This window comes from Sinocyclocheilus grahami, unplaced genomic scaffold (assembly GCF_001515645.1).
Source record: "Sinocyclocheilus grahami isolate Dianchi unplaced genomic scaffold, SAMN03320097.WGS_v1.1 scaffold51.1, whole genome shotgun sequence".
In the NCBI taxonomy this organism is placed as follows: Eukaryota; Metazoa; Chordata; class Actinopteri; order Cypriniformes; family Cyprinidae; genus Sinocyclocheilus; species Sinocyclocheilus grahami.
Window position 1 is genome coordinate 1,293,281 of NW_015505230.1, and position 27,932 is coordinate 1,321,212.

Genomic DNA, 27,932 nt, shown 5'->3' on the forward strand with positions numbered 1-27,932 from the left:
ACAGCTGAGCTCCATCTGACCATAGCTGCTGCTGCTGCTGCTGAGAGGCGTCTGTTGGTGATGATGAGGTTGCTGGAGGCTCAGATGTGACCATAAGTACTATTGCAGAGGAACACACACACACACACACACATACACAATGTCAATACCAAATAGTAAAGCTTTGAAGAGGGAAAATAATACAAACATTTAAGAATGTCAGTCAAAGCAGTGCTTTACCTTCTGTGGTATTGTTAGGTGCTGTGAGTCTTGCTGCTTTCTTTGTTGTGTCATCTTCTGCTGTACTGTTCCTGCCTTTGTCCTGCAAAGAGTAAATAATTCATTTTTTATTCTTTCTTATAATTCTGGGTGCATTATATTATACTGTATTATGAAAAATGACAAAATAAATATGTAATTTAATATAATTACAATATAAATGTAAATACTGTTTTTAATATGAAGTTTTCTGTATTGATTTTTTCATTGTGTTGTGCTTTAGGGTCCTGGCAGAACATTGCCAGTACCCTGTCTATAGATTTTTTTCTTTAAGTGTACAGTAGGGCTGTGAGTTTAACGCGTTAACTTAATTAAATAGTTACAAAAAAATTATGTGATTAAAATATTTTAACGCAGTTAACGCACTGGCCTCGCCCCCAGACCTGTACATCATCTTACATTTCATACAGTTGACTGTTGACAAATGATGCAGGGCAACAACTCCATAAATGCAGTTATGCCCTAAAATTCAAGATATTGGTGCAAAAAATGCCCCTTTATGTGTTTTTGTCTCATATTTATATTATATGAGAGGAAGTCGTGGCCTAATGGTTAGAGAGTTGGACTCGTAACCCAAAGGTTGCGAGTTCGAGTCTCGTACCGGCAGGGATTGTAGGTGGGGGGAGTGAATGTACAGTGCTTTCTCCCACCTTCAATACCACGACTTTGGCACTTGCCCTTGAGCAAGGCACTGAACCCCCAACTACTCCCTGGGCGCTACAGCAAAAAATGGCTGTTCACGGTGTGTGTGTACTTTGGATGGGATAAATGCAGAGCACTAATTCTGAGTATGGGTCACCATACTTGGCCGCATGTCACATCACTTTCACTTTCATACAATATCGACATCACACAAGCAGGGAGATCAGTAGGCTATTACACGAGTGCTGTTTTTGACCCGAATATCACGATTTTAAATGCGATTTTATACAACAGTTCAGTAAGAAGTTGATATTGTGTTATATTTTAAACACAATATTATGTTTTTGCTCAATTTTGCAAAGAATATATTACCTTTAAAGTCACAGCATTGCGCGTCTCCAAGCAACACAGCGGTGTTTAGTTTCTGAATGAATCCGCGTTTTGAACGAATCGTGTGAACCAATGATTCAAAGACCCATTCATAAAGAGAGCAGTTTACTTCATTAATGAATGAATCAGCCGTTTGAACGAATCGACTGAAGACATTTACCGCCACCTCCTGGCAGATTTAGTTTCTTTTAGAGTATAATTTAATTAATAATAATAGTAACAACAATAATAATAAAAACATTAAAGGGATAGTTCACCCAAAAATGTTTTATTCTGTCATCATTTACTCACTTTCATGTTGTTTCAAACCTTTCTTTTGTGGAACATAAAGGAAGATATTTTGAAGACTGTTGGTACAGAGCTGATTTGGTTACCAATGACTTTCATTGTATGAACAAACAATACTGAGAGGTTTCTCAAATTATCTTCTTTTATGTTCCATAGTTTATGTTAGGCCGTTGTAGCCTAAACGTTTATGTGTAATAAATTTTTTTGTTGAATCAAATAAATATTTCTAAAGCTACAGTTTGTAATGTCTACTTGATACTTTCTCATTTAACAAAAATATCTTTAAATAACCTTTTGTGGGTCTTTTCACAGTCAAATTTATTTTGCGATTAATTGTGATTAATTAGATGAATTAATCGAAACATCATGTAATTAATTCGATTAAAAAAATTTAATCGACTGACATCCCTAGTGTTAATATATTGAATATTCTATTTAAAATATAGTTATGAAGTTCAGAAGGCAGTATTTTATTATTGGTAGAGAATAAGCAATAAAAGAAAGAAGAAACCTGCTGTTTAGCTAAATGCGTTTTGTAGTCTCCAGTCATATGTTACCTGCCAGTCTTTTGTTCCACTAGGTGCTAGTTTTGTCTGAGGTCTCTGTGAGGTCTGTAGGCTGGCTGCTTTCAGTGGATGAAGCGAGGTGCTCAGTGGCTGTGTTTTAGGTTGTAAGGCTGGTTTGGGAGGCTGCGCAGGAGGAGCCGTTGGAGATGTAGGGTGGACTGGTGACTGATTTGTGGCCAATCTGCCCAAAAATGGCTGGTAGGCTCTGGTCTTCTCCCTGGCTAGACTCATCCAGCCCGGCTCAGACACAGCCTCTTTACTTGCTCCTGTTGTATTTTGAATAGATGGTCTTCCATCTGTAAAACAGTACTCAGTTTTATTAAAAACTGATAACGTTACACTCACCCCCCTTAAACCTCACTCCCATCCGGGTCACGGCACCAATAGCCGCGTTTCCACTGTCGGGCCAAAAGCGGGCGTGCTAGTGCGTGCCAGGGCCAGTCGCGTTTCCACTGTCACTTCCGGGGCTTGATTGTGCCTCGTCCTCGTGCCTTCCTCGGTGCCAAAGGCCGGGGTTTTTTGGCCCGACAAAAACCTTGGGCCAAAGCGGGCCAGCTGGGGCTAGAGGAGTGGTTATGAACAAAGGCGAAGTTTCTCCACGTCTGGAGAGCGTCAGCGCTGCAGATCATTTCATAAAGTTAACAGCTATAACACCAGCATTAAAGGCTTTTAAAATAATTTTAGTTCAAAACTCACTTTCAGACAGCAACGAGTGTTTGAAATAACTTGATCCGATGTGGATTATGATCACCATACAAGGCAGAAATATTTATAAGTGATGCAAAAGACTATGCACGCTAGCTATTAACGTTACCATAGTAAACATGATAAATACGACCGCTTGAAGAAATCAGACGTCAACTTCATATTCTCTTTCACAATCGTGTATTTATTTAGTAACATATTTTATCTGTCATAAGTCTCGTCTCGAGAGTTTAGCTCCGCGTAGCCTATGTCATAAAAATAGAATAATGTTTTTTGTTCGGGAGCTTTTTATAAAAATATAGAAATTATCATTCTTTCTAAATGTGATGTAGGCTATATACTGTGGCTACAAATAAACAAACAAACTCGACTGAATAAGTAGGTAGGTTATGTTCATACCGCTTTATTTCTGTGTGACTACATTTCAATCCTGATAGATTAATTCATTATTATCAATGTATCACTTATTATTGTAAAACATCGATGCTTTTGGATTTAAATCTTTAACAAAGCATGCAAACAAACGGCCGCTTTTATCAGGTTCGTTTTGTGATCGCACTAGTTCCAGTGACTTATTTCTTATTCGTTTTCTGATAACTTCTCTTTTGTTGGTGAAATGATGGGGTTGCGTCGTGACATTGTTCCTGAGAGGCATGTAAAGGGCGTGTTTTAGTGAAGCTTCTGGCCCGACAGTGGAAACGCAGTGTGATTTTGGCCTCGGTGCTAAAGGTCCAAGGCTATTAGCCCCGCCCGGCCCATTTAAAGCACTGGCCCGACAGTGGAAAAGCGGCTAATGTGACCAGTCCCAATCGCCTGCTCCGAGTGGGTCTCCAGCGTGGGAGGCGAGCGCACATACTCTCACCCCCCCTAAAGCTCACTCCCATCCGGGTCACGGCACCAATGTGACAGTCTTACTCGCCCTACTCCGAGCAGGATTCAAACCGCGTTCTCCGGCGTGGGAAGCAGGCGCACTTACAAGGAGGCTAAGGACTGCAGCCACTAATGTCTGTCACTAGTGCGCCTCTTGAGATCAGGGGAGTGAGGTTTACCTGCACAGCACCTACCGCTGGCCTCCATTACACATGCACATCTAAGAAGAATCATACATTTCACTTTGGTTTTTATGTTATGTCTCTGAAATGATCGCTTTTGCATAACTCTTAGCAATAAATATTACTTTTGTACAACAAATTTTGTTTACAATTTCCTCTGTGTTTTCATTGACTGATTTGGCTGTGCTGTTATTTGTATAAGGTTTTGAATGAGGCTGTCTATTGTTGTAGTATCAACAATTTCAGAGAAAACCACTGCTTAATGGCACGTATATAAACAAACAGTGATTGGCTGCTGTATATGGTAGTCAGACTTTCTAAAGCTACAGTTTGTAATGTCTACTTGATACTTTCTCATTTAACAAAAATATCTTTAAATAACCTTTTGTGGGTCTTTTCACAGTCAAATTTATTTTGCGATTAATTGTGATTAATTAGATGAATTAATCGAAACATCATGTAATTAATTCGATTAAAAAAATTTAATCGACTGACATCCCTAGTGTTAATATATTGAATATTCTATTTAAAATATAGTTATGAAGTTCAGAAGGCAGTATTTTATTATTGGTAGAGAATAAGCAATAAAAGAAAGAAGAAACCTGCTGTTTAGCTAAATGCGTTTTGTAGTCTCCAGTCATATGTTACCTGCCAGTCTTTTGTTCCACTAGGTGCTAGTTTTGTCTGAGGTCTCTGTGAGGTCTGTAGGCTGGCTGCTTTCAGTGGATGAAGCGAGGTGCTCAGTGGCTGTGTTTTAGGTTGTAAGGCTGGTTTGGGAGGCTGCGCAGGAGGAGCCGTTGGAGATGTAGGGTGGACTGGTGACTGATTTGTGGCCAATCTGCCCAAAAATGGCTGGTAGGCTCTGGTCTTCTCCCTGGCTAGACTCATCCTCAGACACTCAGACACAGCCTCTTTACTTGCTCCTGTTGTATTTTGAATAGATGGTCTTCCATCTGTAAAACAGTACTTTAAAAACTGGAATAGATGGTCTTCCATCTGTAAAACAGTACTCAGTTTTATTAAAAACTGATAACGTTACACTCACCCCCCTTAAACCTCACTCCCATCCGGGTCACGGCACCAATAGCCGCGTTTCCACTGTCGGGCCAAAAGCGGGCGTGCTAGTGCGTGCCAGGGCCAGTCGCGTTTCCACTGTCACTTCCGGGGCTTGATTGTGCCTCGTCCTCGTGCCTTCCTCGGTGCCAAAGGCCGGGGTTTTTTGGCCCGACAAAAACCTTGGGCCAAAGCGGGCCAGCTGGGGCTAGAGGAGTGGTTATGAACAAAGGCGAAGTTTCTCCACGTCTGGAGAGCGTCAGCGCTGCAGATCATTTCATAAAGTTAACAGCTATAACACCAGCATTAAAGGCTTTTAAAATAATTTTAGTTCAAAACTCACTTTCAGACAGCAACGAGTGTTTGAAATAACTTGATCCGATGTGGATTATGATCACCATACAAGGCAGAAATATTTATAAGTGATGCAAAAGACTATGCACGCTAGCTATTAACGTTACCATAGTAAACATGATAAATACGACCGCTTGAAGAAATCAGACGTCAACTTCATATTCTCTTTCACAATCGTGTATTTATTTAGTAACATATTTTATCTGTCATAAGTCTCGTCTCGAGAGTTTAGCTCCGCGTAGCCTATGTCATAAAAATAGAATAATGTTTTTTGTTCGGGAGCTTTTTATAAAAATATAGAAATTATCATTCTTTCTAAATGTGATGTAGGCTATATACTGTGGCTACAAATAAACAAACAAACTCGACTGAATAAGTAGGTAGGTTATGTTCATACCGCTTTATTTCTGTGTGACTACATTTCAATCCTGATAGATTAATTCATTATTATCAATGTATCACTTATTATTGTAAAACATCGATGCTTTTGGATTTAAATCTTTAACAAAGCATGCAAACAAACGGCCGCTTTTATCAGGTTCGTTTTGTGATCGCACTAGTTCCAGTGACTTATTTCTTATTCGTTTTCTGATAACTTCTCTTTTGTTGGTGAAATGATGGGGTTGCGTCGTGACATTGTTCCTGAGAGGCATGTAAAGGGCGTGTTTTAGTGAAGCTTCTGGCCCGACAGTGGAAACGCAGTGTGATTTTGGCCTCGGTGCTAAAGGTCCAAGGCTATTAGCCCCGCCCGGCCCATTTAAAGCACTGGCCCGACAGTGGAAAAGCGGCTAATGTGACCAGTCCCAATCGCCTGCTCCGAGTGGGTCTCCAGCGTGGGAGGCGAGCGCACATACTCTCACCCCCCCTAAAGCTCACTCCCATCCGGGTCACGGCACCAATGTGACAGTCTTACTCGCCCTACTCCGAGCAGGATTCAAACCGCGTTCTCCGGCGTGGGAAGCAGGCGCACTTACAAGGAGGCTAAGGACTGCAGCCACTAATGTCTGTCACTAGTGCGCCTCTTGAGATCAGGGGAGTGAGGTTTACCTGCACAGCACCTACCGCTGGCCTCCATTACACATGCACATCTAAGAAGAATCATACATTTCACTTTGGTTTTTATGTTATGTCTCTGAAATGATCGCTTTTGCATAACTCTTAGCAATAAATATTACTTTTGTACAACAAATTTTGTTTACAATTTCCTCTGTGTTTTCATTGACTGATTTGGCTGTGCTGTTATTTGTATAAGGTTTTGAATGAGGCTGTCTATTGTTGTAGTATCAACAATTTCAGAGAAAACCACTGCTTAATGGCACGTATATAAACAAACAGTGATTGGCTGCTGTATATGGTAGTCAGACTCTTACTGTGTATGTTAGCCTTTTTTCCAGTATATAGTCAAAACTCTGATTAAGCAACTTTTATACTAGAAGATGCTAACAAAATTAGTTACATTTATTGCTACTTGAAGTGCACTTTTGTATGGCTTTATGTTAGTCATATTACACATATTCTTAAAACAAATCGGCTCTTTCAACATTTTAATTAGGTAGGTAGGTTATTTTAGTATCATTGAGATACTGTTAAAGTTTTTATCAATATATTTTCATATGTTTTTATTTTATATTTTCTGTTTTCATTTCAAAATTCATAACTTTATTCAAAGTTTTAGAAACATTGTTGTGTGTTTTTGCCATTTTATTATTCTTTTAACATGTCTATATAGTTTATTTCAGTTTTAGTTATTTTAGTACAAAGTTTCACTAAATGAAAATGAGAAATGTTGCCTTGGCAACTAGCTGAAAGAAAATATATAATATTTTAGATATTTTTTTTATTACTATTATTATTTTTAAAGGTTTTAGTTTTAGTTAAATAGTAACTCTAGTTCAGTTATCTAGTTCCTTGAAAACTAAAATGTCAAATGAACAAATTTAACACATATATAACAAGAAGAAAAACATTTGCACTCACTGTCTTGGGCAGCAAGCAGAGAGTCCAGATTCTGTAGATCTAGTTTTTTGGGAACGCCGGTTTTACTCTTGGAATTGGTTTCTGCTTTTCCAGCATGCTCTTCAGAGACTTCTGTCACTGTATTAGACTCTAAAGTGTACCGTTTGGTTTCATCCTTGATTTTGGAAACATCCGAGCGATATTTTAGTGACAGAGAGGTTGTGCGGAGCTGCACCCCAAAAGCATTCTTCCTGTCTTCAGGTTCCTCTAGTTTCCCTGTTTCCAAATGTTCTGCAGTGGTATCTGCCTTCCTAAGATTAGTTCCCGTTATTGGTTTGGACATAATAGGAGGTGGTACTTCTCTATGAAAACTGCTCTTCGTCTCTTGCGTTTGATGGAGGAGATTCTGGAGATCTGTTGGTTTTGTCTCTCTCTCTTCATCTTTCTGCAACTCTGGATTGGGTTTGATGGGTTGGGTCTTGATTTCTGGAGAATGTTTCAAATGTCCCTCATTCTGCTTTGTCTGAGTGGTTGCTTTGGAGCGATGCTTTTCAGATGCAATTAAAAATTGTAATTCTTCAGCGTTAAGTGTCCTGCTAACCAATTCGGGTGCAGTTTCTACTCCAGCTTCCCAAGGTTTCATTGAAGCCTCTGCGGCTCTTTTTGGAGACGGAGGGCTCCTTATATCTATTTTAGGCTTTTTTAAGCGAGGCAGAGGTACGGGATGTAGTCTAAATGTTGATTCCTCTTGGATGCTGTCGTTTCTATCTGTGCCAGACACACGATTCTCACTTGTTTGAATCTGGATATCGTTTATATCATGTGTCTGGATAGGTGAATGGGCTCTTAATGACTCTATTTCTCTTTGTGGTGTAGAAGATTCTGGAAGTCCTAAAGGTGACGGTGGACCTGATGAGATCAAGCCAAAGGACATAGGCTGCAAATAAAGAGGGTTTGTGGTGACTCTCCCTTCAGTTTCAAGAGACTCTTCTGACTTCAGGATTTCAACTCCCAGAGATGGAAGATTGATGTCAGTTCTGTTAGGGTTCTCCTCCTGGTTCTGTGCTGATGCTGCAGGAGTTGTTTCTGTAGGATCTGGAGAGGTGGGTTTCTCTGTTTGCTCCAAGGTCAGAGAAGAGTACAAGCAATGGTACATCTCAGTGGACGTCATGGTTTCATCATCTTCCTCCTCAGACAGAACGTTATCCAAATCACTGATGCTTTCTGAACGATGCCTGGGAGAAAGAGATACCTGGGAAAGAGAGTTTGTTTGTTTGTTTGTTTAAAACAATAGTTTAAAATCAGCAGTGACTAAGTATTTGTAACTTTTTGCAGATGCTATCAGTGATAAGTGATCTTTGTGTTCTTCATTAGTACCCCTCGCACCATGTCGAATTTAGGCTTTACACCAGAAGTGTCAAAGCTTCATGTCGTCTCAGATTATTCTATACCAATGGACCAGTGCTATTTTAGTATTATTTATTAATATTTTGAATTAGCTTTCATTTTTATATTTTCAGTTTTCAATTTAAGTTTTTAGCAATCTTGTTATGTGCTTTTGTCATTTTTTTATTTCTATATAGCTTTAATTTATTTTTATTTTAGTTTTAGTAATTTATGCATTTTAACTTTAAACTTATTTTAGTTCTCATTTAGATTTTTTCATCCAATATTATTTATATATTTTTTTATTCCAACTTCATTTCGATTTATTTATTTTTAGTGTTGGGGGTAACGCATTACAAGTAACGCGAGTTATGTAATCAGATTACTTTTTTCAAGTAACTAGTAAAGTAACGCATTACTTTTTAATTTACAAGAAAATATCTTAGTTACTTTTTTTTCCAATTTATTGATCGTCAGCTCTCCTGTCCCCATGTTGAGAGAAATCAGAAGATGTTACTGTAGTTCTAAAATAAATATGAATATGCATTAATTCATCTCACTCACAAAAAAAAACAAAAAACACACAGATTCAGTATTCCTCAAAATGAATAAAAATAATTAAACTCAGAATATGACGCAAACCTGTCTTAAATGTTAAACAACACAAATATGCTTTATGTATTTAATCCCATTCTATTAACCAATGTCTTTTCTTCTGACCTTCAATGACCCAGTTCAACCGTACTAATAAGCAAAAATTACTCTAGACAAACATTTGTGTGTCTTTTTTACTGCTGAAGTGTGTTGAAATTTCATCTTCTGCATTCTACTGTACGGACGTAAATTTACTTTCCCTTCAGCCTGAGGCTTATTCATTTCACTTTTGGTGTGAAAAGGCTTTTATATTTGCCAAAAATAGAACTTTTTTATTTTAAAAACAAACAAGCAAGCCCTGTCCAGATTTAAAAAGTAACGCAAAAGTAACGTAACGCATTACTTTCCATAAAAAGTAACTAAGTAACATAATTCGTTTCTTTTTAATGGAGTAACGCAATATTGTAATGCATTACTTTTAAAAGTAACTTTCCCCAACACTGATTTTTAATAGTTTTAGTTTTAGCTGACAATAACAACACTGTGATGGACCAGTTGGCTAGAAACTCAAGATCAGAAATCAGCAACAGTACTGCTTTAAATTAGACTTGAGTTATTTTAAAATATAATTTTTTAACTTTAGTTAAAGGATACAACTGTACACATGATAGCTGTAAATAAAATAATAATACTAATAACTAAATAATTATAAAATAAGCACTTGTAGTGTGAACAGCATCATCGGATTGGGAGTGATCTAGATTTTACAAATCCTGTATAAACGCCGTGTCAGATGAATTCAGATAAATCTGATTATACATACAGCTTCATCTTACCGTTGGCACTCGTTTTCCCCTTGTACTGGCTCGTTGGTTCCTTGGTTTGACTGACATGCGATGTCGGGCAGCTGAGTTATCCAACCTGGGCATGTAACTTGCAGAGCTACAGAAGTCAACTCCTGCAGTGGGCATGGTGGAGGCTGAGGCGGGAGAGATGATTGGCTGAGGGGACAGTTTGGAGACTGGGGATAGAGGCCTAGATGATGGCTGAAAAGGATCCCCCTGGATGAGACAATATTTGCTGCTGTCACATATAATGTACATTTTTAGAATTATTATTATTATATGTATTAGTATTATTATTGTTATTATAATGAATATTACCTGTTCCTCTTCTTCACTTCCTGTTCCTGCTAAACTCAGAGAGCTCAGATGTTTCTGAGATTCAGGATACAGTAAGAAAAATGGCATTCGGATTCCATTAATTTACACTGTTCAGATAATGTCAAAGGTAAAGTACTAGATACAGTATGTACTCCATGTTTTACCTCATTTAAACTCATATCTCTAATGTTCTTTTACCTTGTAAACTGCTCCTTGCATCACTCGCTCATGGAAGGACGTCTCAGGCGGACTGCATGGTAAACCATCGTCCTCTGAAGTGGTTCCTGAGTCCTCTGTACGTTTACCAGGTATTGGCATTGGAGGAGGACCTAGATGTAAGTTCTGCTGCTGTAGTTTCAACTGCCGAAACAAAACATGACCCGCATGCAGTTTAATAAACCCCCTCAAATTCAAATGTAACAAAGCACACTGATGGAGCATAATATGAGTAGCTCAAATAATCTAAAGCCTTTAGAACTAAAAGATTTGCAAGCTTGTGGTCTCTTCACGAACAACATTTCCTTACTTGTAAGGCCTTAATTTTGCCATGAACGTTTTCTTGTGAAAGAACCCGGGTTGGTTCTGTGGACGGGGTCTGTTCAGTAATGAAGATGCTATCGTGGGAAAGCGCCCTGGAGCTCAGACCCTGTGGGAACCTGCGGATCAGATTCCATAGGTTTATTTTATTAGATGCCCTCATGGCTTATTCCTTAAACTGATGCGGCACATCAGCCACTTACGAAAACTCGTCTTCAGAGTCGTAGCCTTCCCCTCTGCCCTCTGGAGCAGTGATGTCACTCGCAGACTGGCTTTGCTTAATCAGCCCTTCGCTTTCCTTTTTCTTCAGTTTCCCAAAAAGACGTGTCTTCAGCTGCTTAAAACGTGACTTCTTCCTTCCTGTTGTAAAGACCAGAAAACAGCAGCATGATTGGTTTGAATGCATTTCCAGAAATAGAGATTCATGATGTCATCAGAAGTGTCATCACATTATTCATTTAGTATTGGTGTCTTATATCATATGACTGCTGTTACAGTGATTTAACCATAGGAGTTAAGACACTGCTTAATATTGTAAAAAAAAAAAAATCTAAAATGTAGTAAAATCACTGTAACAGATGTCGCTTGTGGCCAATTGCATTAGTATTTCTTGTGAATAAAGGTCCTGCAGATTTGCTTTATTCAGCATCAAGACGATCAGGCCCTTTCTTTCGGAACATGCTTCACAACTCCTTGTTCCAGCTCTTGTTCTGTCCAGGCTGGACTATTGCAATGCTCTCTTGGCAGGTCTTCCAGCCAGTTCTATCAAACCTCTACAATTAATCCAGAACGCGGCAGCAAGATTAATTTTTAATGAGCCAAAAAGAATGCACGTCACACCTCTGTTTATCAATTTGCATTGTCTACCAATAGCTGCTTGCATAAAATTCAAAGCATTGATGTTTGCCTACAAAACCACCACTGACTCTGCACCCCTTTACCTAAATTCATTACTTCAGACTTATGTGCCCTCTAGAAGCTTGCATTCTGCAAGTGAACGTCGCTTTATTGTGTCATCCCAAAGAGGCACAAAATCACTTTCACAGACTTTTAAATTAACTGTTCCCTCCTGGTGGAATGACCTGTCCAACTCAATCCGAGCAGCTGAGTCCTTAACCATCTTCAAGAATCGCCTAAAAACACATTTCTTCCATCTTTATTTGACCCTCTAACTCTAGCACTCTCTATTCTAATTCTATTCTTAAAAAAAAAAACACTTGTCACTTTTAGACTTGCACTCTATTCATTTGCTGCTTGTTTTCTTTAAAAAAAAAACTAACACTTGCTTTCTAATCTTTTTGTATTCTATCGGTTTACTTTTCATTTATTATACAATTAACAAAAGCAAACAAGACCTCTAACACTAGCTTGCTCTATTTTTTTCCTATGCTATCTGTTTTCTTGTTATTTATTATATTATTAAAAAAAAAAAAACCTTGCTATGTGTAATGTGTTACGCTAACTGTGACTTGTTATAGCGCTTGTTGTCACGGTACTGCTGCTGTGTAGGAGCGAGGAGACATAGGAGAATTTTACTAATTTTAATAATCAAAAGGAAACAGGAAAGCACACGTAGCAAGGTTGACATGAACAATTCCAGACAAAGAAACTCAGGAGAACACAGGGCTTAAATGGAGTGGAGACAAAAGGGATAATGAAACATAACAGGTGAACAGAATGAACTATGATTAACTAATAACAAGAACAGGAAACAGGAATCAAACCAAATAAGGACAAACAGGGACTAAACAGGAACATACATGTGACACTTGCATATCATTGCTCTTTTGTTGGTTTGGATTGCTTCTATTGTCCTCATTTGTAAGTCGCTTTGGATAATAGCGTCTGCTAAATGACTAAATATAAATATAAATAAACCCTTAAACAGAAAACATGTGAATGTATTCCAAAAGAATGTTCACAAACCTATGAGTTCCTCTCCATTTTTGTCCATTTCTCCAGAGCTGGATTCCATGTTTTTATCTGCTGATCTACAGTAGAAGGGAAAATAACTATCATTCAAAGACACTTAAAAAAGAAAGAAAAAGTATAAATCTCAGTGTGTGCATACTGGACAAACGGAATTAAAAACCAGACTTTATCCAGAATGTTGCTCATTTGTGTGAAAGAGTGACTGCTGCATGTCTTGGGTTTATAGCAGTAAAGATCAGATGATCACAGGTAACTGATACACCCTGTTTGCACTTTAGTACATCATTTCCTGTGTTCAAAGGTGATAAACCCTGTTCCAAGCTGATTTGCTCCTGTTTTCAGTTTAAAGGTCTAGTTTTAAAGCTAGTTGCTTTTCTGAATTTAGCCATAGGCATATATATTTAAGTTTAAAATAACGGTTATCTATTTTATTATTCTTTAAAATACAGTATAATATCATTTATTCCTGTGACACAAAACTGAATTTTCAGCATCATTACTCCAGTGTTCAGTGTCCTTCAGAAATCATTCTAATATAATATTCATATTAATGTAATATAATATTAATTTTATATGATATTTATTATCAATAATTAAAAAGTTAAAAAAGAACAGCATTTTTCCTTCCTTTCTTTCTTTTTTTTTTAAAGAAATGAATATTTGTATTCAGCAAGGATGTAAAACAATTGATAATTGTCATGTTTATTATCAAAACGCTGATAATAAACCAGCATATTAGAATGATTTCTGAAGGATCGTGTGAATTATACTGTATCATAAAGTATATTAAAATAGAAATCCGTTATTGTAAATTGTAATAATATTTCACAATATTACAGTTTCTTTGGAATTTTTGATCAAATAAATCCAGCCTTGGTGAGCATAAGAGGCTTCTTGTATATGTATATGTGAATAGCCTAGTTGTAAATGTGCACTACTACGTCACATTACGCAAACTATTGCTTACGAGATTGATGACGTAGATGAAAAGAGAGAGAGTCATGTGCTAATCTCTTTTATTTTACATTGGCAAACATGAAAAAGCATCTGCTTTCATCCTGTTGGGTTTGTCTTACTTGCAAACCACAGACTGTGCAAACGTCTCCTGTGTCTTTTTATTGACTTTGTGTTGTGATATAATCAGTGGCCTCTTGTAATACAAATACAGTAACTTCTAAGGGAAGAGAATAGGTAGTTCACTCGGGCACCAGTTGCCTAGTGATGCACAAGGGTGACGCGAGTTTTGGTGAATATTAGATTGTGTCTACCTGCAACCTGGGAAACCAAGCCCTGGTGCAAGCTCTTAGAATTCATTAACCACATACACACATGCCCTCAATTCTCAGATTTATTCTTCAGAGTGTTTGTAGAACAGCAGCCTTGACATTTACTGGCGGTTGAATTCATTACACTCCCAGTATCTCATCCACAGTTTAGATCATCAACTAAACCATGCTAGCCATTGACTCCCCATGTTAAATTGCCCAACTTTACAGCAGAAAAAAACATGTTTACAGCCTGGTTCAAAAAATTATTTTGGTCTATATAGCTAATAATAAAAAAAACACCGTCATATACCGTAAAACCGGTCTAATTTTGAAATATCGTGATATAAATTTTTGGTCATACCGCCCAGCACTACTATAGCCTACCTACCCCTTAACCTACCCAATTAATACATCATTATTAAACACTCGTTAGGCAATTGATTTCCACTTTTCCGATGTGATATTTGATGAAAAAAAGGAAGAAGAGCGAGTTTGGCAAAAGGCAGATTTGAACTCTGGCCAACTGCATACGCTTCATTCAGGAGCATTGCTCTCTACGACCTGCACCACTGCAGATGTTGATTAATACTGATCTCAGCAAAGAATCTCAGCATTTTATTTTGATTTTATTCTCGCAATTTAATGAGTTTATTCTCAACATTTTATTTTGACTTTTTTTCTCAAAATTTAACGATTTTTTTCTCGAAACACAATGACTTTTTAATCGTAATTTAATGAGTTTATTCTCAACATTTTATTTTGACTTTTTTTCTCAAAATTTAACGATTTTTTTCTCGAAACACAATGACTTTTTAATCGTAATTTAATGAGTTTATTCTCAACATTTTATTTAGAATTTTTTTTATTGAAATTTAACAAGTTTAATCTCGCATTATAATGACTTTAATCTCGAGATGGTTTTCTTTTTTATTATTATTGTTTGGCCCTAATCCTCTTCCGTAATTTTGCATTTCTCCAATTTTTAAAAATGTAAAATTATTGGAATTATTATTTTATTTTATTTCTGTACAATTTAATTACAAAATATGTTATAATATAATAAATATAATATAATATAATATAACAATTTAAGTAAAAAGTTTATTCGAAAAATGTATTTGTTTAAAGACCAAGAAATAGTGCAGAATATGTCCATAGATCATGTTTCATTTTAAATTTCTCAGAATTCTAATTCTTTATTATTAATGAAATACATTCCTGATTTAGTTGTAAAATGAAAATGAACAAAAATATATAAATAGAAACTTCTAAACTTACCAGAAGCTTTAAGTTGATGCAGAATTATCTTCCACGTCTGGGAGCTTCCTTTGTTTTCTTCTTTGTCTTTTTTTTTTTTTGTGGTGGTCTCCAGTCCTTGATCGTTTTAGATCACTGACATCTGCAAATGAAGTTTAAGAAGGGATTATAGCATGGCGGGAAGAGTTAGGGAAAGAGAGACTGTATGAGAGAGAAAGAGCGAAAGAAAGAGAAAGAGAGAACAAAGAGTTTCATAATAACAGGATGTGAGGGCAGTAAATTAGATGTTGTAAAACTGACTGGAAACTTCTCATTGGTTACTCAATGTAATGCTAAATTGATCCTTTTGCTTTCCACAGAAGAAGGAAAATCATACCGGTTTGGACTAACATGAGGGTGAGTAAATGACAGAATTTGAATTTTTAGGTGAACTGTTCCTTTAAATTATTTTCTGTCTATTTGCATACACCTTCCTGACCTGGTCAACTCTTTGAACTTAAGGAACGTCCCTCTAAAACCTCAACGATCTGTAGTAAAAGCTCTTACTAAAGCATCTTTTTCCTCTGTAAGAGTTCATAGTTACAGTAGAGAGGTGGCTTTTCACCTAAATATTAAAGTGATTGTTGGCTTTAATAAATGCCATGAAATGAATTCAATTTCTGAAATGAAAAATGATCTGAACGTCATATTGTAGGAAGAGCATTCATAGTGGTTTAGAATTTGAATAGGTTGAGTTGAAACAAGGCCATGGCTTTTTTACCAATCTACAAATGCCTCCTAGAACCAAAAACCGGAATCTTAAACCATTTCACTGGTAAGTACTTGTACATTTTCTACACAGTATATACTGTATTTTTATTATGTTATAATGTGTATTATGTAAATACTGTTTACAGTGAATATATTCTTTATTATGTACATCTTACATTGTTGTGACATTTTAAGACAATACATGTATATTGTGTTATAATTTCACTACATGACTGCAATATTGCAAAAAAGTAACTCACTTTTACTCTTGTCCCTACGATGTTTCTACAATAAAGTGATTTTAATGATTTGAAACGGCCTCCTGGCTTACCAGATAATAACTCACTGAAGCATCTCTGGGATGCAGTTAAACATTCACTTTCAACTACAGATCACCAACGAATAGGATGAGGTTGTGTACTGCTGTTCAGACTTTTGGCATGTCATGTTACATTCATTAAAAAGGCAAAGCATCAATGTTCTTTCAAGTCCAGATGCATGCCAACAAACAATGACATCCCACCCCCTGTGTAGTTGGTTATTCTTACCAATAACTTGGCCAAGGTAAATTTGATTAAAAATGTAATTTAGTTCATTAGCTGTGTTTCCTGTCCTGTTCCAGTATTGCCATTGAAAAGGTTTGAGCATGCCAGGTGCATTTTTTTGTATTTGTATATCTCTGTGGCCCAGAGTGCACTAAAACAGATGCTGATTTAAAAACTAAGCAAAATGCTGAGATGTGTGTATAAAGTCCCACAAAGTGCACTCAGCATATTTATATTGACTTCAATGCTGCCACACACACACACACACACACACACACAAACTACACTCTAAATAAATAAAAAATTCAATTAAAATGAATCAAGCAGAATCACATTTTTGTAGAAATATGCTGAAACGTATAAAAAAGCCATTATCATCAAACCACTTCAAAACAATTTTCAACTTTACTGTGTGTCGATGTCAAACAATTTCAGCAAAACTGTAAAAATCATGGTAAACATTTGATTTATTGAAATCAGAGATCAGAGTCTATTGATTGTCTTCAGAATCCAAGACATAAGGAGATGAAATGAATGAATTATGCCAGCAAAATTGGAGTATTGAGATCTTGTCAGTCATAAAGGTCCCTGAAATTCAGACTCCTGTTAAAGAATAAACAGATAAAAAGTATTACAAATTAATGCACTAAATAAACAGAACAAAGCAACCAGCACTTCCAATTTCTACTCATTTAAACCTAGAATGACAAATCTACGACTGGCGTGCACCTGTCAGGGTAATGTGGCACAAGCAGTGGGTCAGGTGTGCTGTGATGAGAGCGTTCTGGAGACCATGATCTGTGAGGACTCAGAGAGCGACGACGGGAAGTGGATGAGGAGCGCATAGTGGAGGAGAGGACAGGAGAAATAGCTGAGAGTCCTTGCCTACGCAGCTCCTGTACTGCACGCTCCCTGATAAACATGGACAGGACATTCAAATCCTTAGTCTTTACTGTTCAAACCATAAATAAATATATTCAGTATTGGAACTGGAACAACATGAGAATGAGTAAATGACAGATTTTTCATTTTTGGCTGAACTATCCCGGTGAGGTTTGTGTCTCACCGTTCAAAGTGCTCAGTGGCCAGGTGTCTCTTGGTCATCTCAATATCTGCCTCCAGCTGGGTTGATCGTGTCCTCAGTTGAGCCATTTCCCTACTCTGAGAACTCCTAGAGACAGTAAGTGGAAGAAGACAGTAAGTGGAAGACGAAGACAGAAAGACAAAAACAGCTGCTGTGCTCTATGAAATGTCATATGTGTATGTGCTAAACTCACACTTTGCTGTCAGCCATGCTGAGTTTGTCCTTGAGAATTTGTATTTCAGTCGGTCTTTCCTGAGAGGTGAGCTGCCTCTGTAACTCCTTTTCTCGTGAAGACACCAGCAGGCTCTCCAAAGTCTGAACAGACAGACGTTCGCTGGCCAGCTGCTTCTGTAACAGCTCAATCTCAGAGCGGCATGATTCCAGCTCACTCTGCACCTGTACATATAAGCACATAGACATTTTGTGCTTTTTATGTGACATTTTATGTGATTTATTTACATTTGCGTTATATTTAATTTTCTCAAAGGCAATTTAGTTTTCGCATTAAAAACGATGTTAAATGCATAAACCCCTAAAACATTTAAGAAATTAAATATCTAATTTAAAATGAGTTCCTCCCATAAATTGCTCAGAATTTAAAAACTTTACTTTTTTTTTTGCCATTTAGTCCTTTAGCAGATGCTTTTAGGCTGACGTTCTGAGGGTGAGATTACTGAAATGTCGTGTGCCAAATTTCCAGTGGCCTAATGGATAAAGCATCAACTTCTGGAGCTGGGGATTGTGGGTTTGAGTTCCACCTGGGTTGTGTTTGAAGTGCTACAGTAATTTGTTTAAAAAAAAAACATTCTAATGTGCACTGTTTCTGCAAAAAGACTAAATTAATTAATAGCGGCCACCAAAACAACAAGTGGCCTAATGGCTAAGGCATAAGTCTCTAGAGCTGGGAATTGTGGGTTCGTGCCCCACCTTGGTTGAGTTTGAAGTGCTACACAAACTCTATGGCAATTTGTTAAAAAAAATCCCACCTTCTAATGTGCATTGTTTCTGCAAAAAGCCAAAATGAATTAATAGCAGACACCAAAACATCAAGCGACCCAGCATCCTAATGGATAAGGCATCAGCCTCCAGAGCTGGGAATTTTGGGTTCGAGTCCCACCTGGGTTGCGTCTGAAATACTACACAAATTATTTGGCAATTTGTTTAAAAAACATAACAAAAACACCTTCTAATGTGTATTGTTTTTCTGCAAAAAGCCAAAATCCATTAGAAACAAGAGACCCAGTGGCCTAATGGATAAGACATCACCCTCCGGAGCTGGGAATTGGGGGTTCGAGTCCCGCCTGGGTTGTGTTTGAAGTGCTGCACAAATTCTATGGCAAATGGTTTGCATTGTGTTTCTGCAAAAAGCCAAAATTCATTAATAGTGCACAACAAGAGACCCTGTGGCCTAATGGATAAGGCATCAGCCTCCGGAGCTGGGAATTGTGGGTTTGAGTTCCAGCTGGGTTGTGTCTGAAATACTACAAAAATTACATGGCAATTGTTTTTTTTTTAAAAACACCTAGTAATGAGCATTGTGTTTCTGCAAAAAGCCAAAAACAATTAATAGTGAACACCAAACAAGCAAGAGACCCAGTCGCTCAATGGATAAGGCATGAACTCCGTCCCTGGAGATTGTGATCAAGTGCCACCTGGGTTGTGTTTGAAGTGCTGAAAAAATTCTACAGTAGCTCAAAAAAAAAAAAACTTCTGATGTTTCTACAAAAATCCAAACTCAATTAATAGCAAACAAAATCGTCCCAGTAGCCTAATGGATAAGGCATCAGACTCTAGAGTTGGGGGTTGTGGGCTTGAGTCATACATGGGTCATGTTTGAAGGGCTAACTTTAAGTTGGTGGTGCAAAAATTTCTGAGGTAAAAGCTTCGGTCTATGGTGCTGAATAGCGTGTGTTTTAATCCTGCAGTTATACTTGTTGCCCTGACATCAAGTAGGTAATATACAAAAAATCTACTTGTTATAAACCAATTTAAGCACTCACAGCTTCTTTGCTGGCGTCCAGTTTGACGCAGAGCTCTCGTGTTTTTTCCAGGTCGGTCTGCACCTGTATGCTGAGGTAAAAGCTTCGGTCTATGGTGCTGAATAGCGTGTGTTTTAATCCTGCAGTTATACTTGTTGCCCTGACATCAAGTAGGTAATATACAAAAAATATACTTGTTATAAACCAATTTAAGCACTCACAGCTTCTTTGCTGGCGTCCAGTTTGACGCAGAGCTCTCGTGTTTTTTCCAGGTCGGTCTGCACCTGTATACGCTCAGTCTGGGCCTGACGCAGAACTTCCTCCATGTGAATCATCTTTCGGTTAAGCTGAGACAGCTGGCTAGTACAGCTACGCTCTGCACTCAGTGCCTGGACACAGCAACAAACCACAATTTATGAGAGACTGAGTTATCTAAAGCTAACTGCATTACCAGTCTGAAGAACATTAGCTACGGACACACTCTATGGGTTTGCTACAATGTGAGGCTTCAAAAACTTGATGAGCTTCAGTCTTGTAGTGAGCATTTGGGCTGAGTTGAGATATCTCCTGCATATTAACAAATACCAACATCATGATGGCCAAGTGACCTGTTGCAGGCTGCTCTCTAGGCTGTCTGCTCTTTCTTTGAGTCGAAGGATCTCTAAGTTTGAGTTGTGAAGCTCAAGACGGAGTTCAATGACAGTGGTTTCAGCATGTCTGGCCTGCTCCTCCCAGCTTTCCACCTGAAGTGACGCTTTCCTTTGAGACTCTTGCAGTTCTCTGCACTCACGCTCCTAAAGAGCAACAAACAAGAACAATCAAGAACACACTACACAGAACATGCTTGTCATCTGTTTAACAGCCTTTTTTGTTTAAATGACTCCACCTTAGCAGACAACAGATCTTCAGTGCGTGAGATGTCAGCATTGTGAACTTGTACTTTTTTCTGCAAGTCTTCTATTTCCTCATTAGCTTCATCCAGCTTGAGCTGTAAAGTCTGAAAAGAAATATAGAAAGTTGGAGGTCTTTTACATTATTTATTTGCAATGAATTTGCATTAAACAGTTTGGTACAGTACCTGATTCTCCAGATGTGCTTTGTCAAGGTCTTCCCTCAGCTGGCCGTTCTTTTGCAATGTGGCGTCTTTGACTTTCATCACTGTGCCCATCTTGTTGTCAGAGTCTGACAGCTTCCTCCTCAGAAAATCCAGCTCTCTTTCTCTGCCAGCTACGGTCTCCCTCAGAGCTCTGTAGACAGGAAGCCACATCATCATCACCACTAATTTTCATAGTCACTCATAAATCATAGTCAAAAATAATTTGAGGAAATACAGCATGCTATTGTTATTGATGTTATGAATACTAATACATCACCTACTCATACACTCAAGTACTCAAAACTACAAATGCTGGTTTATATCCTCTAAATATTTCTGTATTACAAACACAGAGGAAACTACACTACCATTCAAAATTAATTAATAAAATTAATAATTTTATTTAACAAGGATGCATTAAATTGATTAAAAGTGACAGTAAAGACATATATAATGTTACAAAATATTTATTTTTCTAAATAAATATTGTTCTTTTGATATATATATTTGCTCTTTTTCTACTCAAAGAATCCTGAAAAATGTATCATGTTTCCACAAAAGATATATTAAGCAGCACAACTGTTTTCAACAGAAATGTTTCTTGAGCAGCAAATCAGCATATTAGAATGATTTCTGAAGGATCATGTGACACTGAAGACTGGAGTAATGATGCTGAAAATTCAGTTTTGCCATCACAGGAATACATTACATTACAAATAGTATTAAGATAGAAAACAGTTGTTTTAAATTTTAATAATATTTCACAATATTACAGTTTTTACTGTGTTTTTTGGTCAAATGCAAATGCAGCCGAGGTGAGTATAAGAGACTTCTCAAACCACATTACAAAAATCTTACTGACCCCAAGCATGTAAACGTTCATGTATATAAAGGAGAAGCTACACAAAACTGTTCTACGAAATTATATATTTTGAGCCCAGATGTGAGGGATAATGTACAGCCGGCTTGTTATTGTTGCAAAATAAACCCAGAAAGGGAGAAGCTTTCACCCTTCAATGCCGAAAGTGACCAAATAGAATCAAGTATTCCAGAAAATACTTGACCTACTGTATGTAATACTACAAATAGGTAGTGAGCATTTGGGCTGAGTTGAGATATCTCCTGCATATTAACAAATACCAACATCATGATGGCCAAGTGACCTGTTGCAGGCTGCTCTCTAGGCTGTCTGCTCTTTCTTTGAGTCGAAGGATCTCTAAGTTTGAGTTGTGAAGCTCAAGACGGAGTTCAATGACAGTGGTTTCAGCATGTCTGGCCTGCTCCTCCCAGCTTTCCACCTGAAGTGACGCTTTCCTTTGAGACTCTTGCAGTTCTCTGCACTCACGCTCCTAAAGAGCAACAAACAAGAACAATCAAGAACACACTACACAGAACATGCTTGTCATCTGTTTAACAGCCTTTTTTGTTTAAATAACTCCACCTTAGCAGACAACAGATCTTCAGTGCGTGAGATGTCAGCATTGTGAACTTGTACTTTTTTCTGCAAGTCTTCTATTTCCTCATTAGCTTCATCCAGCTTGAGCTGTAAAGTCTGAAAAGAAATATAGAAAGTTGGAGGTCTTTTTACATTATTTATTTGCAATGAATTTGCATTAAACAGTTTGGTACAGTACCTGATTCTCCAGATGTGCTTTGTCAAGGTCTTCCCTCAGCTGGCCGTTCTTTTGCAATGTGGCGTCTTTGACTTTCATCACTGTGCCCATCTTGTTGTCAGAGTCTGACAGCTTCCTCCTCAGAAAATCCAGCTCTCTTTCTCTGCCAGCTACGGTCTCCCTCAGAGCTCTGTAGACAGGAAGCCACATCATCATCACCACTAATTTTCATAGTCACTCATAAATCATAGTCAAAAATAATTTGAGGAAATACAGCATGCTATTGTTATTGATGTTATGAATACTAATACATCACCTACTCATACACTCAAGTACTCAAAACTACAAATGCTGGTTTATATCCTCTAAATATTTCTGTATTACAAACACAGAGGAAACTACACTACCATTCAAAATTAATTAATGAAATTAATAATTTTATTTAACAAGGATGCATTAAATTGATTAAAAGTGACAGTAAAGACATATATAATGTTACAAAATATTTCTTTTTCTAAATAAATATTGTTCTTTTGATATATATATTTGCTCTTTTTCTACTCAAAGAATCCTGAAAAATGTATCATGTTTCCACAAAAGATATATTAAGCAGCACAACTGTTTTCAACAGAAATGTTTCTTGAGCAGCAAATCAGCATATTAGAATGATTTCTGAAGGATCATGTGACACTGAAGACTGGAGTAATGATGCTGAAAATTCAGTTTTGCCATCACAGGAATACATTACATTACAAATAGTATTAAGATAGAAAACAGTTGTTTTAAATTTTAATAATATTTCACAATATTACAGTTTTTACTGTGTTTTTTGGTCAAATGCAAATGCAGCCGAGGTGAGTATAAGAGACTTCTCAAACCACATTACAAAAATCTTACTGACCCCAAGCATGTAAACGTTCATGTATATAAAGGAGAAGCTACACAAAACTGTTCTACGAAATTATATATTTTGAGCCCAGATGTGAGGGATAATGTACAGCCGGCTTGTTATTGTTGCAAAATAAACCCAGAAAGGGAGAAGCTTTCACCCTTCAATGCCGAAAGTGACCAAATAGAATCAAGTATTCCAGAAAATACTTGACCTATGTAATAATGCACTACAAATAGTAAGCATGAGCTAGAGTCAACAACAACTATGACTATATACTATAGTGTAATTATGATACATCAACATTAGCATTATTCTTATACCTGGATGGTGAACATAACACACTGTGTAAGGAAAAGAAAATAATACAGTAAGCTTTATTTTATACAGAATTTTGGTAAAGTTTCTGTAAAATTTTTAAAGAATCATTCACCACACGCTACACAATCACTACACATGACTGTTTGTTAATCTGTAAAAATTAATAGAGAATTTACATTAGAGTTGTCCCAAGATCCTCGGTTCTCAGTTTCAAGCTCCTGATGGTTTTCTCCTTTAAAAAAAACATATCACCAAGTGTACTAACTAACTGGAAAGCAAGCAATTCTAATATACAACCAAAAATATGTGTTTTAGTGTGTGAACGTAGGTAGTACCTTCTCATCTAGCTGGTCATCTGCTGTGCTGAGCAGATCTGTCTTTTTCTCCAGTTGTTCCTGCAGCAAAACTCTGTGCTGGTCCAGCTCTGAGACTGTTCCCCGCAGTGTGTTCATCTCCTCTTGCATAGCAGTCACCTGCCTCAGGAGAGAGTCTGAAACACACAAAGGAAAAGTGATGCAGTTATACACATATATTATTTTAAATTATTGCACCTGTCAGACTGATTAATTCAAAACATTTATCAACACACTACCATTCAAATGTTTGGGCTCAGAAACATTTTATAATGCTTTTAAAAGAAGTCTCTTATACTTACCAAGATCATTTATTTGATCAAATATTTTTCAGCATCATTACTCCAGTCTTCAGTGTCACATGATCTTTCAGAAATCATTTTAATATTCTGATTTGTTGCTCAAGAAACATTTCTTATTATAATCAATACTGAAAACAGCTTAATATATTTGTGGAAACCGTGATGCAATTTTTAAAGTATTTTTTAATGAATAGAAAGTTTTAAAAAACAGCATTTCCTTGATTAATAAAAGTATTAATTTCTCTAAAAAAAAATCAAAACTTTTGAACGGTATTGTATATTTTTGTTCTTCCCATAGCTCTGGCATAATTTCACCTGAGATATCTACTGATTAATAACAGCACAGATTAAAGGTACTGTCTGGCTTTCTCACCATTCTTCTCATCCAGCATTTTATTTCTCTCCTGAGTGTTGTGTACCTCTCCAATCCTGCTGGTTAGTCTTCGCTGATTCTCACTCAGAGAGATTTCCAACTGATTATTTGTGAGTCTGGTATACACACACACACAAAAAGAAATGAACAATGAAAGTATTAAACTAAAAACTTTCAGCTTTGAAATATGGACACATTTTGTTGTTTTTGATTGCTGGTGTACCTGCGGCTGCTGCACTCATTTCTTAGGCGGGTGAGTTCTTCCTCACTGGCATTGAGTTTTCGCCCAAGTATTTGAATTTCCTCCTCCAGACTCATCATTGTCTCCCTCATCTGAGTGTGCCTGCTTTTCTGTTCCCCTCGCTCCTGCTCCAGCTGGGACACACACAAAACACTGACACTAGCCCATAACAATCACTGTGCATGAAAATAACTACAGTTTATAGTATAGTATAATATGATACAGTATGTTATAGTACAGTACAGCTTGCTGGTGTGACAGGAGAGGATGACGATGATGATGAGGAATTATCCCCCCATCTTTTGGAGGATGATGAAGAGGAGGAGGAGGATGCTATCTTCCCTCGTAATACATCTCGTCCACCAAGCAGCCAGAGCGGGGAGCCCCCCTCTTCCTCTGCTGTGGAGTTAGACTTATTGGAAGTTTGCCATAGGGCTGCGGCCAAGCTTTTCATTGACTGGCCCTCTCAGCAGGTGGGTCAAGGGGCAGAGAGGGATCTCTACAATGGTAAGAGATTGCCATCATGCCTTGCACCAGTTAGACAGTTCATCCCGGCTGTCCCGGCATGCATGGCGGAGATGAAAAGACACTGGGACAAACCATTTTCCCACTGTGTGCCTGTTAAGGGTTTTGCATGACTGGACATTCAGGATATGGGGGAGCTGGGGTTAGCTGACCCCCCACAGGTGGAGCTTTCAGTAGCCAACCACTTGCATCCAGGACGCAGGGCAGCGTTTTCGTCTGCGGGCGTCACGCTGCCTGGGAAAACGGAGCGGTTTTCAGCCTCGGTTTTCCAAAAGATATATAAATCCTCTGCTCTGGCCGTCAGGGCCCTTAATGTGACATCTCTTCTGACAGCATACCAGGGGGAGCTGTTGAAGGAGATGGGCCGTCAGATGGACGCAGGCTCTCCGAACCCAGCCCTTTGGGAGGAGATCTGTGTGATAGCCGATCTGAACGTTGTGGCTCAGTCTCTCAGGCCTTTCAGAAAAGGAAAAAGTGGAATTTCTGGATGCCCCCATAGATCCCAAGGCACTGTTTGGCTAGACTGTCACAGCCATGCACCAACAGTGTGACTTGAGAAAGAAGGAGGGAGAGGTGTTCGAAACCTGCCTGCCAAGGAAACCACCAGTCAGACCTTATCAGCCTGCTCACGTGAGTTCCATGTCACAGTCAAGAGGGGGATACACGAACTATCGTTGTAATCGCCCCCCACCCCCCCAGCATCTGGCTAATGTGTCAGCACAGCCAAGGCCGGCTCAGGCTAAGGGGAAACAGTCTTATGCTGCAGCTGCAGAAAAGCATCATCCTTCTAACCCTCAAGGGGGCAAAAAGAGACGAGGGACCTAGGGTCAGGACTGTTTAACACAGGGGGACAGGAAACAGCACCTGGGGTTTTCTACTCCACCCCCCTCAGAGTTCAACACTTTTCTCCCGCCCCCAGGGAAACAGAGAAAGTTGTTAACTGTAGACGCTCCAAATTTGTTGTTTTAAGGGCCAGTTCAGCAGGTTCACTCACAGTTGTATAAGGGTCAGTACCACAAGCTCCTGGAGTACTCCCTGCAATTATTCCCCTCCCTCCACCCACGGGGTTAATGTCGAGGGCAGAGGAGAATGTTTACACGAGCAAAGAAGGTGTAAAAATAAAAGAAACTCCCACGCATCCAGGCCAAGGGCCAAGGGCGGGGAAGAATATAAAAACAACAATAAAAATTATGAAAACGAAACCAAAAGATTCCCCACTGGAGTTGCAATGCCCTTTTTCGCCACCGCACCACCAGTGAGCGAAGGGGAGTGGAGCACACTTGCTGCGCGAGCAGAGAGCTGGCGCGCATGCGCAGTATCTCCATGGATTCTATCCACAATAGAGAAAGGTTACAGACTCCAAGTCGTTGTAAAACCACCGAGTTTCAAAGGAGTGGTTATGTCAAAAGCACAGGGGGAATTGGCGCAGGTTTTAGAGGAAGAAATATCTTCTCTCTTGAACAAAGGAGTGATAAGAACAGTGCCGCGAGAGGAAAGTCAGCATGGGTTTTACTCCCGGTACTTTGTGATTCTCAAAAAAGGTGGGGGTCTCCGCCCTTTAGATTTGCTGGCCCTGAACAAACACCTCAGGAAGTACAGGTTCAAAATGCTCAACTTACGAACTTTATCACAAGTAGTGCGTCAAGGAGATTGGTTCACATCGATAGATCTCAAGGACGCTTACTTCCATATAGAAATATTTCCTGCACACAGGAAATTTCTCAGGTTTGCTTATCAGGGCAGAGCTTACAGGTATCAAAGGACTCCGTTTGGTTTGTCTCTCGCACCGAGAACTTTCAGCAAATGTGTAGAGGCTGCTCTGACGCCGCTGCGTCAAGCGGGAGTCAGAGTATCAGCCTATTTGGACGACCTTTTGCTCTGTGCGCAGTCACAGTCATAATTCCCCTGGGGTTGCTGAGAATGAGAGAATTTCAGTGCTGGACAGCGACTCAGAGCTCGCGCCTCGGACGCCGGCTCAGCCGCAGAGTGATCATTACGGAGGAGTGTGTGAGGGCTTTACATCACTGGAGAGCCCCCTCCTTTCTCAGGGAAGGGACCACGTTAGGTCCGATCACTTTAAGGAAGGTAGTGACGACGGATGCGTCACTTACGGGCTGGGGTGCAGTGTAGGCAGAGCGGTGCGGGGGGTGTGGTCTCCTTCTCAGAGGGAAAACCACATAAATTACCTGGAACTACTTACGGTGCTACTAGGCTTAAACCACTTTATTCATTTCCTTCAGGGATTTCATGTGCTGATCAGATCAGACAACACAACAGTGGTGGCGTACATAAACAGACAAGGGGGCATGCGCTCTCAACGGCTTCACAGTCTAGCTCACAGACTAATTGTGTGGAGCAGCACTCGGTTTCTGTCGCTTCGTGCAACACACGTGATGGGTACAATGAACAGCGGAGCGTTACGGAGATTGGGCACTTCACCCACAGGTGGTGATTCAGTTG

The 27,932-nt window shown here is 38.6% G+C and overlaps 2 protein-coding genes across 2 annotated transcripts in view; both read right to left on the bottom strand.

Annotated features, from left to right (window-relative positions):
• Positions 1–3,909: 3,909 nt before the first annotated feature.
• Positions 3,910–15,446, bottom strand: LOC107583219 (uncharacterized protein KIAA1210-like). Its single transcript, XM_016269368.1, has 10 exons — positions 15,423–15,446; positions 12,871–12,930; positions 11,148–11,304; positions 10,934–11,063; positions 10,606–10,767; positions 10,408–10,461; positions 10,081–10,305; positions 7,286–8,516; positions 4,550–4,854; positions 3,910–3,939 (listed from the first exon to the last, which is right to left on the bottom strand). The coding sequence occupies exons 2-10, from the start codon at positions 12,917–12,919 to the stop codon at positions 3,910–3,912; spliced, it is 2,343 nt and encodes a 780-aa protein (XP_016124854.1). The 5' UTR covers positions 12,920–12,930; positions 15,423–15,446.
• Positions 15,447–17,116: 1,670 nt separating this feature from the next.
• The window catches only part of LOC107583220 (testis-specific gene 10 protein-like), a 14,982-nt gene continuing 4,166 nt past the window's right edge, over positions 17,117–27,932 (bottom strand). Inside the window, exons 6-18 of the mRNA XM_016269370.1 lie at positions 24,930–25,081; positions 24,707–24,822; positions 24,014–24,168; positions 23,855–23,910; positions 23,681–23,701; positions 22,490–22,658; positions 22,297–22,407; positions 22,019–22,204; positions 19,981–20,148; positions 17,974–18,176; positions 17,763–17,867; positions 17,426–17,608; positions 17,117–17,299 (exon numbers count right to left, since the gene is read on the bottom strand). Of these exons, the coding sequence (XP_016124856.1) occupies positions 17,269–17,299; positions 17,426–17,608; positions 17,763–17,867; positions 17,974–18,176; positions 19,981–20,148; positions 22,019–22,204; positions 22,297–22,407; positions 22,490–22,658; positions 23,681–23,701; positions 23,855–23,910; positions 24,014–24,168; positions 24,707–24,822; positions 24,930–25,081 (1,656 nt within the window). The 3' untranslated portion in view covers positions 17,117–17,268. The remainder of the gene's footprint in view (positions 17,300–17,425; positions 17,609–17,762; positions 17,868–17,973; positions 18,177–19,980; positions 20,149–22,018; positions 22,205–22,296; positions 22,408–22,489; positions 22,659–23,680; positions 23,702–23,854; positions 23,911–24,013; positions 24,169–24,706; positions 24,823–24,929; positions 25,082–27,932) is intronic.

Coding starts and splice junctions, on each gene's coding strand:
- LOC107583219 (XM_016269368.1), bottom strand. CDS start 12,919: ATGGAATCCAGCTCTGGAGAAATGGACAAAAATGGAGAGGAACTCATA. Junction 11,064..11,147: donor GACTCTGAAGACGAGTTTTC/GTAAGTGGCTGA, acceptor TCTGATCCGCAG/GTTCCCACAGGGTCTGAGCT. Junction 10,462..10,605: donor TGCAAGGAGCAGTTTACAAG/GTAAAAGAACAT, acceptor CCTGAATCTCAG/AAACATCTGAGCTCTCTGAG.